Source organism: Garra rufa, chromosome 5 (genome assembly GCF_049309525.1).
Source record: "Garra rufa chromosome 5, GarRuf1.0, whole genome shotgun sequence".
Classification (NCBI taxonomy): Eukaryota; Metazoa; Chordata; class Actinopteri; order Cypriniformes; family Cyprinidae; genus Garra; species Garra rufa.
In genome coordinates, this window is record NC_133365.1 from 57,092,688 (window position 1) to 57,107,552 (window position 14,865).

At 43.6% G+C, this 14,865-nt stretch overlaps 1 protein-coding gene across 1 annotated transcript; it reads right to left on the reverse strand.

Moving 5' to 3' along the window:
* Window positions 1-9,417: 9,417 nt before the first annotated feature.
* june (JunE proto-oncogene, AP-1 transcription factor subunit) lies at window positions 9,418-13,941 on the reverse strand. The gene is made up of 2 exons (XM_073839701.1): window positions 13,598-13,941; window positions 9,418-13,149 (listed from the first exon to the last, which is right to left on the reverse strand). Exon 2 carries the CDS (start codon window positions 13,005-13,007, stop codon window positions 11,982-11,984), a length of 1,026 nt encoding a protein of 341 aa, XP_073695802.1. The 5' UTR covers window positions 13,008-13,149; window positions 13,598-13,941; the 3' UTR covers window positions 9,418-11,981.
* Between the last annotated feature and the right edge of the window lie 924 nt (window positions 13,942-14,865).

Sequence of the window (14,865 nt, forward strand, 5' to 3'; positions counted from 1 at the left end):
TCCAAAATTCATGACGCACTCGTATCTGAAGTCTGTGGTTCGGTTTCCCGCGGGCATAAACACACGCTCGTGAGGCCGCTTTCTTTCCAAGTACTTCTTCTGCGCACCGTTTTTAATCGGAACTAAAAATGTACAAAGTCTCCAAATCCACATGGTTTGAAATCAAAGTGTGGAAATTAGGGCGCTTGGCTTCTCACCGGGGCTATTTCAGTGTCTCATATATTCGCATGTCTCTATTGACATCTAATTACAGTAATACCCACCTACACCAGGAATTACAGCAGATAAGGCTTTCAAATGGCAGCTATTACTGTCAGACGCTGGAGCGGAGCGCGGCGTGTTGGTGTGCAGATACCAGCGCTTCTCAGAAAGCGGAGGCCCGAGCGTCGAAGATATCGCGGCCGATTCCGCCGCCGTCGGTCATCCGTCTATCTCTGTCTCCGATTAGAAGGAGATCTGCATGAAGCACAACAAAGGAGAATCAGCACGTTTGATGGTGTGTGTGTGTGTGTGTGCGTGCGATACTCGAGCGACTGCGACGCACACGGCTGTGGTTTGATTGATTGGCCCGTGGCCATGGAGATGCGCTGCTGCTGCTGTTGGGATCCAGAAGAGCGTTTGACAGAACGCCCACTCCTTTAACTGCTTCCCTGCTTCTCAAGACGCACTCAGCCCTATCTCACTGTTCACAGATCCTCAACAGGAATTGTGTAGAGATAAAAACTGAAGGATCTCTGGGGTTTTCTAGCTTCTGTCAGCTGCATTTGAACTGATGCCATTGAATGTTATTAGATTGACCTCAAGGTTTATGTATTTTCAGATTCTCCATTGTGTGTGCATCATTTCAAGAGGTCATTTCCTGTTTTGTTTAAGAGTATCTAGATGTCTACAAACAATGCATCTGTCCTACAGTTGCTAAGAGGTTTGGATTGGTTTTGTATGGCTGTGCAGTTGCTAGGGTGGTCTGGACGGTTGCTCGGTAGGCGTTTTCCCCGCTTGTGTCTCGGAAAAAGTTCTGTTTATATGAACCTTAAATGCTGAAATCTGATTCACGTTCACCTTTACATGTGCGTTACATGTATTTGGAACAAAACCTAAGCGCATACACAGCATTTAGAACTGGAGAAAATATCACAATTGTAGTTTTAGTCTTTATGACACACTGCAGCTCAGTAAATTCTTTCTTTCTCTCTTTTAAGAAATTAATATTTTTATTTAGCAAGGATGTGTTAAATTGATAAAAAGTGATAGCCAAGCCGTATATTGTTAGAAAAGACATATATTTAGAATAAACTTTTATTCGTCAAGAATCCTGAAAATAGAATCACAGGTTCCAAAAAAATATTAGGCAGCACAACTGTTTCCAACATTGATCATTCTAGTAATAAATCAGCATATTAGAATGATTTTTGAAGGACCGTGTGACTCTAAAAAACTGAATTTACGGCTGATAAAAGTTCAGCTTTGCATCGCAGGGATAAATTTTATTTTAAATATGTTAATATAGAACAACATTATTTTAAACTGTAATAATAAAAAAAATAATAAAATTCTTTAAAACATCGCAAACTTCTGAGCGGCTGTGTATATAAAAATAAAGCTGATATAGGACAGATGAGATTGTTAACAAAGATTTAGTAAACATTTAGTCTCCTCCACTGACCAGTTCATGAGATGTGCATAAAGCAGTAAAGCACATTCATAAGATATAAACATATTAGGTCTGTCAAGTCATAACATTTTTGTCTAATTACACAATGTGATAATTAATTTATCTAATTAGTCACAAATTAATTGGACTTAAAGATCATTTAAGGCCATTAATGTGGTCAATCAGAAAAAATTAAATTGACATTACAAAAAAGTAGCTTTCAAAAGAAATATTTTGATTCAACGTCAGAAAGTAAATTCACAAAACCATCCCAGGTCTGATCAGTGTTTTACTTCAGAGCCGTGTTTGAGGATAAGCGTATCCCATTATTATTCATCATGTTCAGAAACTCATGTGACCCCAAATTGTAAGATGTCAAGTCTATTTAATTACATATAATTTGTGTAAAATATAGCATTGCACATTTTACTGGTGCAGTGATGAGCGTGTATTTTGTAAAACGTTTGCAACTTAATCAGCTAATTAGAAGCACCACGATTAAATTGTGTCTTATATAGGGGCTATTGAACAGAAATGTGATGATTTTGATTATTTCTTATGGTGCAAAGTATTAAATGCACAAAATGTGTAAATGCAGCTGTGCTAAAACAACAACAACAACAACAACAAAAACATCACTATGTTGTAGATGCGTCCCATTGGATTATCCAATGGGTCAAATGTTAAGACTACAAGTGTGGGTAATGGGACGGACCCATTGACTGTCACTGAATCATTAACTCACTCGATTTGTTCAAACCGCGGATTCATAAGTTTATTTGTATAGCGCTTTTCATGATACAAATCGTTGCAAAGCAGCTGTACAGAAAATGTAGGTTTCTACAATATATAGCTTACTAGTGGTGATTACTGTATACCTATGGTACAGTAATGGTGTAATCAAACAGACGATGAACACTATTAATAGTGATGATTATGTGTTGCAATCAAACTTTTGTAGTGCTGAGTTCATTCATTCAGTACTGAATCACCGCTGTGTCGATCAGAAACGCTCACCAGCTCTGCTGTGACTTTGATTGAAAAGGGTTTTGTTGCTTAATTGAGCAAAAACAGGCAATAAAGTGTCTAAAATTAAACACAATATTAACTTCTTGTTTATTGAACTGTTTCATAAATGAATATCACATTTGGAATAGCACAAATATTGGGGAAAAGCAGCACGTGCTGGTGTGATATCGCTAAACTATATTATGATATCATTTTAGGCTAATATAACTGCATTCTAACAGACGTCATCACGCAGTCAGTGGTCCTGCTTCAGTGTAAGATGACCGACAGGGATGACTTTCAAAATGAAAAAAACCCTAACCCTAAATGCTATTAGGTACTAACTGCACCAAATGAATGTGTTAAATCAACAGCAATAAAACACACACTTGTCATGGCGCTGCACATGTGCACGAGGTGTTTGTGAATGTGATTTACTAAAGCAGTGGGATCTTCATCACATCACCATCAGTCAGCTCTAGTTCTAGTGTTGAGGACTGAGTGAGTTACAGTAGCAGTACAGTCATTTGTTCAGGGTTGTGGGAGCAGGGTTTTACCCTTCATCTGCATGAGACTTGCGAATTCAGGGCTACCAAATGAGATGAATGATAATAGAGGCTGAAAACACGCATCGACACGCCGTAAATCCCTCTGAAGTGCCGGTGGTGAAACGGTGTGTATTTGCGCCGAACGAATCCAGACGCAGTAACGAGTGTTTCCTGTGTCTGTTTGCGCTTCAGGCGCTCGCTGCACATTTGAGGCTGGCAAAGATTTACAAAATGCTTAATTTGATGAGCAACAACATTCTCCTGGCTTCAAGGCAAACACATTTCAAATTAGAATAAAAGTAATTAGAAAGGAAACGAGTTTTTGCGAAACACGCCGGGTTCTGTGCGTCGAACAGACGCATATATGATGGTGTTGTTGTCTGGTTGCGTTACTGTAATCGGCGCTGGTCACCTCGCCCAGCCGTAATGAGCACCTGCGGGTGTCTGTGGGCTTGTCTGGGTGACTCTTATAGGGCTCAAATACATGTTGCAATCTTGTAATAGCAAGAATTTGCCAGAAGGTCATCATTTACTATCTTTTCTTTCCAGAGCAGCGAGACGACGAGCCGTTTCAATGACATGAGCTTCCTTAGAGAGAATGTGTTTTTATTGATTTTGACAAAACCTGCAGAATCTGTGTTCTTGAATGTATTAATAATGAACTGTACTGTGAATGAAGCTCTACATTTTCTAAAGCAGCTCCTTTTCTTTCTTAGCTTGTAATGCTATTGCTCTCTGAACTGAGATCAGCCAGTGTTTGATGAGCTCCATATGATGTTTGTGTGGCGTAACAATAACAACCATTAGACTCTGATTTCAATTGATCGTCGAATACGTACAAAATAATTTTATTACTTTAACCTGTGAACTGCTGTACTCTATCTGCCTTAAATACGCCTGTTGAACTCTTATGTATTTTAGCATTTAAGCATCATATTCACCAATGAGATGACATTTCCAATGTGACACTATTAGCTTTTCTTAATAACTAACAAAAGAGTTTTGTGCCACTTATGCCACACACACACACACACACACACACACACACACACACACACACACACACACACGTTGGGTTTACATGTTTTATGGGGACATTCCATAGGCGTAATGGTTTTTATACTGTACAAACCGTACTTTCTATGGCCCTACACCTACCCTACACCTAAACCTAGCCCTCACAGGAGATTGTGCACACTTTTACTTCATCAAAAAAAACTCATTGTGCTTGATTTATAAGCCTGTTTCCTCATGGGGACCTGAGAAATGTCCCCACAAGGTCAAAATCTACTGGTATTCCTATCCTTGTGGGGACATTTGGTCCCCACAACGTGATGAATACCAGGTACACACACACACACACACACACACTCAGCGAGTGGACTCTGAGAAAATGAGCTCAGCACGGCTCAGGCCCAGGCGGCTGATGTCATTGTTGCTGATAACAGCTTTCAGATGTGTTTTTGCGTGCTGCGGCCAGCACAAGGGCGATTTATTCCATTACACATTACACAGGCATCAAGCCCTGTGCCAAATAATCGCGCAGTGATGTCACAATGGATGTGTGGGGTTATACGGGACGCCGTGGAGCAGCACGAGGCCGAGCCAAGCGGACGACGTCGCTCCAGTAACACCGCGTAGTGAACGTCGTAACGCATCACACAGAGAAGCATGTCGTGTGTCACAGTAGTGTTTTTCTCATTTGTAGTCAAGCTTAGATTGCACTGCATTCAAGAAAAAACACGTCAGGGTTAGGCTTTAAAATCACTTTCGGTTTCAGCTGTTGTTTATGGTGGCTTTTCCATCAGGAACACACTCTCTTTTTTAAGTGTTGTTTGATGGCTATCGTTTGGAAACAGATTTAATGCTTGTCAGAAAAGGCTTCAAAGTAATCTATTGCTGTTTGGCTTTCTTTAATAGAATAAGTGGCTCTATGTGAGATGAGAGCTAAAGGTCTTTCTGTTAAACCCCTCGCTAGCTCAATCTCATCTTTCGTCAGAACGGTTCTCATGGATACCGGGAAAATATTTGGATAAATGTAACACAGGGCTGCGCTAGCATTAAAAGCGATGCTCTCATCAGGAGAGCGCGACCCCTCCAGCGTGAGGTAATCGTTGGAGACCCGATGAAATCAATACTGTAAAAACAAATGGAAGCGCCGGTCGACTGTTTCACATTTCAAAGGGGTTTGCTGCCACGGCCTCGTGATTTAAAATGTTTTCTAGGCTCGTTTTCCAAAGCGGCACGTCCCGTTAGCAGGATAGGGGTTTGAACGGAGCGCTCGATTCAAACGTGAACACTGATAAAGTATAAACGGTGCGATGAACGTAATGCAGAGCTGCGAGCATCTAAACGGCAGCTAAACGAACTCTGGATCGCATTACCTGTTTGCGTTCATTTGGCTCTGCGTCTTCTAATTCTCGTGGAGGAGACTCAAAGACTGATTTGTGTTTGACTTTGTAAAGCCTGTCCTACTAAAAAAAGACCTGAAATGACACAGAAAAATGTTAATGAGTTGGTAATGCCCTCATGAATCTTACAGGTTATTCAAGTTTAACGGAAAGCCCTGTTATATGTACACAAGCCTGCTTGAGGTTGGATGTCAAACGCTTTGGGTGGAACCAAGCCGAAACCAGCGCGGCCAGACCAAAGTGACCTTGATTTATCTTTGCGTTTCCTTGAGGATGCTTTTCATAGGCTAATACTTTTCAGCATGACCGATCGGATTAGATCTCAGATTAGAGCCGCTTAGGAATATCGCCTCGGCAGACTCTGTCCTCGTTGCGACGGTTTCATTCAGCCTCTCCCAGATCCTCTGAAGAAACCTCATTTGGACTTGCGCCGGAACAGCCATAAACAGTCACTGACACGACAACGACGGCCGCCGCGTCGCGACTTCGCTTTGGTGTGGCTAGTCGGCTAGTTTTCTACAGTCACACAGTATCGGAAGACTAGGTCACTCTGTCACTATGAAAAATCTGGCACAGAGAAGCCTTAAATTGCACTCCATTAAATCATGTCACATAAACAATTAGTCTAAAACAACCAGGTCAATTGGTTTGAAATGTTCGACACGCACGCTGAATGCGACCGGAGCAAAACAGCATTTAGAGTTTAGATGTCTGGTTCACCTTAGAGGATATTTGAGCACCATAATAATCACTTTCCCCATCAATAAAAAAGAAAGCAAAGTGAGAAACGTGATCCGTAGGAGAGCTAGTGGACCAAATGAGATGCGTATCTGAATAATCAGATCCACAAGTGAGGATTGAAAGGTCAACAAATGAGCCTGAGTTTCAGTTCTGTCATCTTAACGTCCCTGATGAATGGCCAGATCTACAACATACTCTACAGCTTGGTCATTCTCCCTTAGATTCAGTGCAATCCCATTTCATCACACATTTAGCATGATGTAAAGTTGCATTCGCTTGGGTTCGAACACTTGACCTTTGTGTTGCCAGCACCATGAACCGGACGGAAACGCTCTTAGTACCCTAACCTTCAATGTGACCATCATTAGAGATCATTTCTCGAAATGAAATATATCTGCGGAATTGTGACGTTTGCTCGGCCGCTGCGCGTCACCCGGATGAACTCTTCAGCTCTCATTAGATGATGGCTTCTCTGCACGCATCCCGCCGCTTCCAGCAAACATCTTCTTTTGCTTCTTTCCCAGAGTTTCCGTCTGTGCCTTGAAGTCGCAGTGTTTTTTCAAGCCCCAGGGCACGATGGTGTAAATCATTGTGGATTATGTTTGTCGAGAGCTAGAGAGAGCTCTGAACTGGTGCTGGAATGACTCTGGCCAAATCTGTTGAGAAAACCAGATATCTGAGATGTCTGAATGTTAATGCAGTGAGGATGTCTCATATCTTAGGCCTTAGCAACAGTGATGCTGTAAAGATAAGGAACGGTGATCTTCAAGTTACTATTATTATCATTGTATCATTTGGACAGCGTATAGTCATTTCAGGTACGTGTGAATACAGCCATGTGCATCAGAAACGAAGAGCAATGAATCCCTCCAGCAAACTTCAAGATCAATAAAATGATTAAAATCTAAAATTATACATAAAAACAAAAATGCATTATTATTTATTTATTTTTTTTTACATGATTTTACATGTCTTTGTCCTCTCAGTATCTGTTGTTTATAGCGAGGAACTTGCCATTCTAGAAACTTCTGGAATCGCAAAGTGAATCGTGGTTCATTTGATACGTTAATGTCTTTAATGTCTGTAAATAAGCAGCATGTTCATAATTAGAGAAGAAACAGACTAAATATCTTACACGGGGGTTGTTTTGGATAATTCAGGGTACTTCGAGTGAGAAAGGTGGAGAACCGCTGTGGTCTTATCAGTCACGGGTAATGCGATCGTAAATCTCCCTCGAGAACCCGTGTTGATCTGTAATAATCAACTAACTTATCTGTGATGATGAACGCTCACCATGGGGAAGTAAAGGAGCCTTTCGTGCATCAGAGCTATTTCAGAATGACGCGGCATACAGTACACGGCCTCATGGTTCTTCTGAACTATGATTAATGATACGGAGAAAACGGCATTTCTCTGAGAAGTGGGATATGGGAGGGGAAATACCTCCAGACGCTGTAATCATGGTTTCATCTAGCAGTTACAGGAAGTTATATTTACAGGAGGACGGTCCTCTTCTTCTGTGACTGTACAATAAGCAGCAGAGATGTGTGGATGTAGGACAGTGTTGTGGTGGTGATTTCCTCTTTGCTGCAGTTCACGGTTCAGAGATCTTCCGCGGGCTCGAGCGTGTCAAGACAACTGCTGTTGCCAGGGCGATGCGGGAGTGTTCACCTGAAATAGCAGCGCGCGCATGTGGCGATTGCGTGTGGATCTAATGGCTCTCGATTCCATTCTCATCTTTTATTAAAGGACTCTGGTCTCAGCACGGAAACACACACACACACACACACACACACACACAAACAAGAGGGGGTGTGTCCCTCCCACTCACATGTTGCAACCTTGATTACACACCCGCACCCTCCCAAAGCAAATATTTCAGGACACCGATCTCGCTTTCTTTCTTAGGTTCAGTAGTTGCACTGATAATGACTCGTAATCAGAGCGTATAAAAAACCCCACAGTTCTGCCCTGGAATTCTTGACTCTCCTATCTGCCAAACCGCTTCAGTGACGTCAGACACGCTGTCAACAAGCAGTCATTTCTTTGTAGGATTGCTATTTTAGAAATAAATCAGTAAAAACATCAACTACAGCATTACATAAGACATGACTTCATAGAAAGTCTTCGTGTTTTCTAAATGATTGTCCCTCTTCTGGGATAACATCAGGTCAGAAGGCCTGCGGAGAATCGAGAGAGGCTTCGACGGGCTGAGAACGGACGGACGTTTTTGACCCAAACCCGCTTTTCCTGCCGCTGACTGTGTGGGAAGCAAGGTGGGCGGAAGTAGAGAGTTAGTCATTCCCAAAAGACCGAGTATCCGCATAACTCAGAGGAAGAACAAGAACGCGCCAGCAAACCTGGAGAGCCAAACTTATTTTGTTGACTCTGAGCCTGAAGACATGGCTTTGTAAAGTATCAGCATTCAGCAAATATAAATAAATAAATCACGTTTAGAAGCCGGCCAAGCGTTCAGTGTTCTGTTGAGGTTTGTTTGTGTGTGTTTTGTCGTAGCTGTCAGCCATTCTCTGTCTGTGAAAGAGACACCCAGCGGGATCTGAGCCCCCGGTCAGTTTCTGGTGAGGTGGCGAGACGCGCCGTAAGCTCACGGTAGCAGAGATTCCCCTATAACTCCTCAGCTGTGACTTTTACTTTCACAATGACCCAGACGGCCGTTCCTTGTGCTTTACTGGAAGTGCCGCTCATCTTTATGGGAAAGGCTGTGACACGGAGGGTGGGCGGCTGTGCGGCGGATGACTGGACGACTGCGCCTGTAGTTACAGACCTGGCAGAGGCACAACACATGTTTATGACCCTTGTTAAGACAACTGACTAATGACTTTTGCCCAGACTGTCGTGTCATTTCTCCAATGCCAGATTTATGTGTGAAGCTGCTCGTGTGTTGATCTGTATGTGTACTGTTCTGTTACGACTAAAACACACACACACACACACACACACACACACACACACACACACACACACACACACACACACACACACACACAACAATTCAATTGTGGTACTGAAGAAAGGCATGACATGAGCAAGACAAGTGTTCAGAAACCTACTCCTCTTTATTGTTGATAAAAAAAGAAAACAAGGGAACAATGAACAGCATTTGAAGACCGAATGTTATTTAGAAGCAAATAAACCAGCCCGTAACACAGCGAGGCAAGTCGCCCCTTAGTCACACGTTCCCGTCGGCCAGCTTTTGACCACCGCTCGCTCAAGTCCTTGTGTGATTCTCTGGAAAAACGGTAAACGAGGCTCCAGAACTGGCCGTCCAAATCTGACACTGTTCTGTTCTGCTGTAACATATTCATCATCAAACTTCATCTCTTAAAATACTCAGTCATGTCAGATTTGGGATCAAGGCTGAGAAGTCGCTCGACAAGCGAGATAATCGTTACGCGCAAGGTAAACAGAGTAAACTCATTCGGCAAAGTGTTTTCGTTCTTCAGCATATGTATATATGACACGTGGTAGAGAAAAAAGACCTCGTGGTCTGTCAAAGTTTTCTTGTTTTCAAAATGAACGATGCAATCAGTCTTTAGAGTTGGATCAAAACACAGCCGTACAGTCCCGTGAAACGACACAAAAACACGACGCCAGGCTTAAAGTAGAGGAACACAGAACAATCAGGAACAAATCAAGGACTTTCACTTGATGCCAGTGGAAAAACTCGAGCACTCGGTGGACAAATGTACCAACAGTAGGCGTGTACGAACACAAACCAGCAACACAGAAACGCTTGGAGCCAAGCTCAAATAAAACAACACCACACTGCTCAGTAAAACCACTTCAATAAATAAAGCATTCGGAATGATACAAAGCAATACAGTAGGTACTGTACACACACAATTCTTAAACAAAAACGTTCAAAACAATTTTGTACAAAAATACAATACGTTTGTGACATCAAAAACCTTATTCAAGTTTCAAAAAATAAATATCTTCTTGTTGCACAAGGTTATTTGACAGTTTTAGTACCTGTCTCAGGTATCCCTATGAATCTTCTCCAAGTGGATACAGATATATAAATAAAATAATCTGCATCTCCACGAACTGTAAGAAAGGCATGGAACAGCAGACGTACAGGATTCTGTAACGCGTGTTCGGTTTTCACAAAAGCGGGCCTTTTCTACGAGTCAGGCGTGGAGCTTCTCACTTCATCGAGCCGATCTGTGACGTCCGTAGTCCAGCGCTGACTTCCGTCGATGTCCGGGTGCCGTTAGCAACAATCTTTCAGAATGTCGTTCAGTTTTTATTTTTTTATCTACTAGAAACATAGTTGTAGTTATAACTGTTATGCTATACACAGAGGATAAATATTACACATCATTTAATGTTTCTGATTTATGTGCAATCGTGTAGTTTCCAAAAAATAACGTGTCAACGAGACACTAGTATTCCAACTGTATTCTTCCTCTCCTCAGAAAACAACATAAATACAAATTCTGTATAAATAAAATTGCTTCATAATTCATTTAGAAAAAAAAATACAAATAAAATACAGACAAAAAATGCAAAATACTATTGATCAAAAGCCCTTTTGTTGTCGTTCAGTTTCGACTCTTGACTTGGTTCATTATCCCATTTCTTTAGTCCAGAGTAGCTTTTCCACACTGTTACTCTAGGTTAACACAGCATTAATACTCATTAGATAATGGCAAAAACACACTATCAACCCATTATTAGAACGTATCTCCCGGCGGGAGATTACAGTGCAAAAGGTCTCGGAATGCTCAGGGAACTCCCAAAATGGCCAAAGGTACCGTTTAAAGTTTCGCACAGTACCGCAATCCTTTATCCACAGATGTCTCTTTGCTTATAATGTTTCGATATTAAACAGTAATGTAATACTTGTGAAAAAAACGCGGTTCGTATAAAATATTTTTTCTCATATTCACAAATTGCACAATATCAAACCAACTAACAAACAAACGTATGCTGTAATGTTGTTATTGAGACGAGGTGACAGATTAAACCAAGAGATTTCCACTTGAAACACGTCAGAATACAGATGACACCTCAAAGCGCAGTATAAAGGGATCGGTTGTCTTCCGTCAGGTGCTTTGAAGAATGTTTGCATAATAGTGCATGTTGTTCCACAATTTCATAAACACAAAACCCCCTAAAACATATAAAGTTTGTCCATCAGTTGAACGAGACACTGATTATGAAGAAAAAAAAAATGTTGACAAAGTTTCCGTCCGCCTGAAGTGAAGAATCGCAGTTACAAGCCGGGGTGTGAAGTTTCTCCTCTAGCAGGAAAAAAAAGAAGAGTATTCAAGTGCAGAATTCCTACGTGAGTTTTTGTTCCCTTTATGACCATCCCACCCGCAGTGCAATGCATCCCTGTCACTTTGGCCTTTTGGTCAGGCACCCGCCGACCCCAACAACTTCAAGTCCAAAGAACGGTCTCCGTACTGGTTTGTCAAAGAGCCGGACAGGTGGAAAGCGGCGTCGCTCTCAGGCGCGGGTCTTCCCCCGTCTCGCCCCTTCTCCGCTTTCCTCCACCAGCAGAAGTGAGAGGGAGACAGAGAACGGGCGTGAGAGCGCGGCCACGAGATAAAGATAAGTCATTGTAAAACCCTCGTGCGCGTGCGCCTTGTGGTTTCAGCAGCTGGTGCTCTCCCCGCTTTTGGCCATGCCGGCCGAGCTGACGGCTATCTGGCAGCCGTTAGTGACGTGATTCATAACTTTCTGTTTGAGCTGAGCCACCTGCTCTCTCAAGATGCTGGCGGTGGAGGCCAGGTCCGAGTTCTGCGTCTTCAGCACCTTGACCTTCTCCTCCAGCCGCGAGATCCTCTCCAGCTTCCTCTTGCGGCACTTGGAGGCGGCGATGCGATTCCGGAGCTTCTTGCGCTCCGCCTTGATTCTCTCCTGGGTCTCCAGGTCGATGGGGGAGAGCGAGGGCGGGGAGCTGGCGGGGTCGCCGCCGGGCGGGTGCGGGACCTCGGGCACCGTCTGCGGAGCGTCCATGCCCCGTCCTTGCGGGTGGTGGCCCTGGCCGCCGTGCGCCGAGGCGTGGGCCGCGTAGGCGATCTGCCCGCCGGGGTACCCGGACGGCAGCTGATTGGGGTTGTAGCTGCTCAGGTTGGTGTAGATGGGCATGTCCGCGCCAGACATGAGGTTCCTCTGGTAGGATCCCTGGATGGAGGAGGTGGGCGACATGGGGGCGCCCACCAGCTGGTTCTGTTTGTGCAGGTCGGCCAGAGCTTTGACGAAGCCGTCCGCGAATCCTTCCTGTTCGTTCGTGGCCTGGTTTCTGTACATGAAGGGATTAGCAGACGCGTTGGGAGCCGGGCTTGTAGTAACCAGTCCCTGGTTAGACTGGATAATCAGGTGCTCCAGATCTGGAGAGGACAGCTTGAGGAGGTTCATGTCTGACGAGGACATCAGCGAGCCGTTGGGGTTGCCGCTCATGCCGAGGCCGTTCGGGCTGACGGTGCTGTTGCCCGCGGCCTGTCCCTGCAGGAGCTTGAGGCTCGAGGCGTTTCCCACGCTGTTGGGGAAATTGTGCGGCATGCTGCTCTTCTTGCTCATAATCTTGTGGCCTTGGTATCGATCGTAATCTGGAATTTGCCCAAAGTTTGGAACGCTATCATCGTGATAGAAGGGCGTTTCCATCTTACCCGTCATTGAAACAGCAAGACAGATTCCTCACAAGACATAATACGGCAAGAAATTATCTGAGCTGTGCGTTTTCAGCCATCTACTCGCTCCACGATGAAAAAGAGAATTCGGCGAGTTGCTCAAATTCGGGACATCCTCAGCATTAAACCTACAAAAGAGCAGAAATACAGAAACCAAAGATGAGGGAAAATAAATCAATGCATACTGAACTATCACTGTATCACGACAAGGTAAACCGTAAAATGTGGATGTTTACATATTTTACAGTAAGTTGATGTGACCGACAAGCCAGCGTTCCGTCTCAAAACAGACATCAAAACTTACAACTAACGGACTAACTGTGTGCCGCTGGCTCTAAACGATCAGACTGTCATTAAAACGATGAAACCAGGAAGCTCCGTTACAGTTCGACTTCTTCCCGTCAATAACGACTCACTGTTGACTTTCCTGGGCTTCATCCAAACACAGCTGAGCGCTGCTCTCACTCGTTCTTATTCATTTCAGCACATGGTCGTTAGAAAAATCCCCTGCCAAAATCCCAAAGCTCACACTTGGTTTCGAGTCCCATGAATAAACAGGCAGATCGTGTCACTTACTGTGTGTAGGTCGATATAATGTGAGGAAAAGCCAGCCGCGGATCGATCAGCGCAGATCAGATCAGATCAGATCAGATGAGGAACCTTCCCACGAAACAATCCACTGCGTCAAAGCTCCGATTAGTCACGCTGTAAAACGACATAAAACAGCATCGAGCGCAGATGTGTAACCCACGCAGCGCACAGTGACAGGCGATGAATCAAGCGCAGCTCATGAACAGCGCGCGTCTCCGCGTCCTCTCCGGAGCGCTGCGTTTCCTCGTCTGCTCGCTGTCAGAACGACTGTGGGACTTTCTGCTCGGCTGATTATTAATAACACACGCCCTTCTGTTCTCTTCAGTTCCTGAAACTAGCATGACAGTCAGACGCGCCTCCTCCCGCTCGAAGCGTCGCGTTTATTGGCCGCTAGAGCGCCGCCGACTGTCGCGTCTCTGAGATGGACAGCCCTTGTTCGCTTCATTTGAAGGGTCACGTGATCACGGAGAGACTATTCGCCGATGCTGCTGTTTAATGCATGTATTACGCGTAAGCTTGTTAAATGTCAACCAAAATGCCATCTGCATTTGACAGAAATGGACTTTTCTCCAACAGTTTGTCAGTTAGCTCAAGTTCATTAAACAACAAACGATGTGCAATCAAGACACATTAAATAGAATTAGCTATAAAGAACATAGACTCTTTAAGCATGCAAATCAAACTCCTGTTCATCTCAAGCAACATCGTATGGAAAAAATGGAGAATAATGTGTTCAATATTTTTCCAAATGCCTTGAAAAGTTGGAAGAACACTGTGAGCATGTAGGCTACGCTTATGATCTTTTCAGTTATTTTGATGATTTCCTTTGCATCATTTATATTTAGGCTATTTATTAATGTTTTTTATCTCTGTTTTTTCTGGAAATATTTCTACTTTAGCTTATGCATTAACTTTAAACATGGCACTGTGCTTGAATATCATGGCTCTTAAGACAAATTGCCTGTGATGTGCATCATTTGTGAATCGCTTTGGATGAAGACATTTGCTAAATAAACGCACACATTGTGAAAAAGTATTCCACATTCACACAGATCAGAGTCTCTCTCACACACACACACACACACACACACACACACACACACACACACACACACACACACACACACACACACACACACACACACACACACACACTCGCTCTGCTGTCCTACACAGATAACACGACCTCCACACGTCTGTTTTTAGAGATTAGCCCACACCTTGCTGTAAGGTAAGTCGGGTGGGAGGTTACA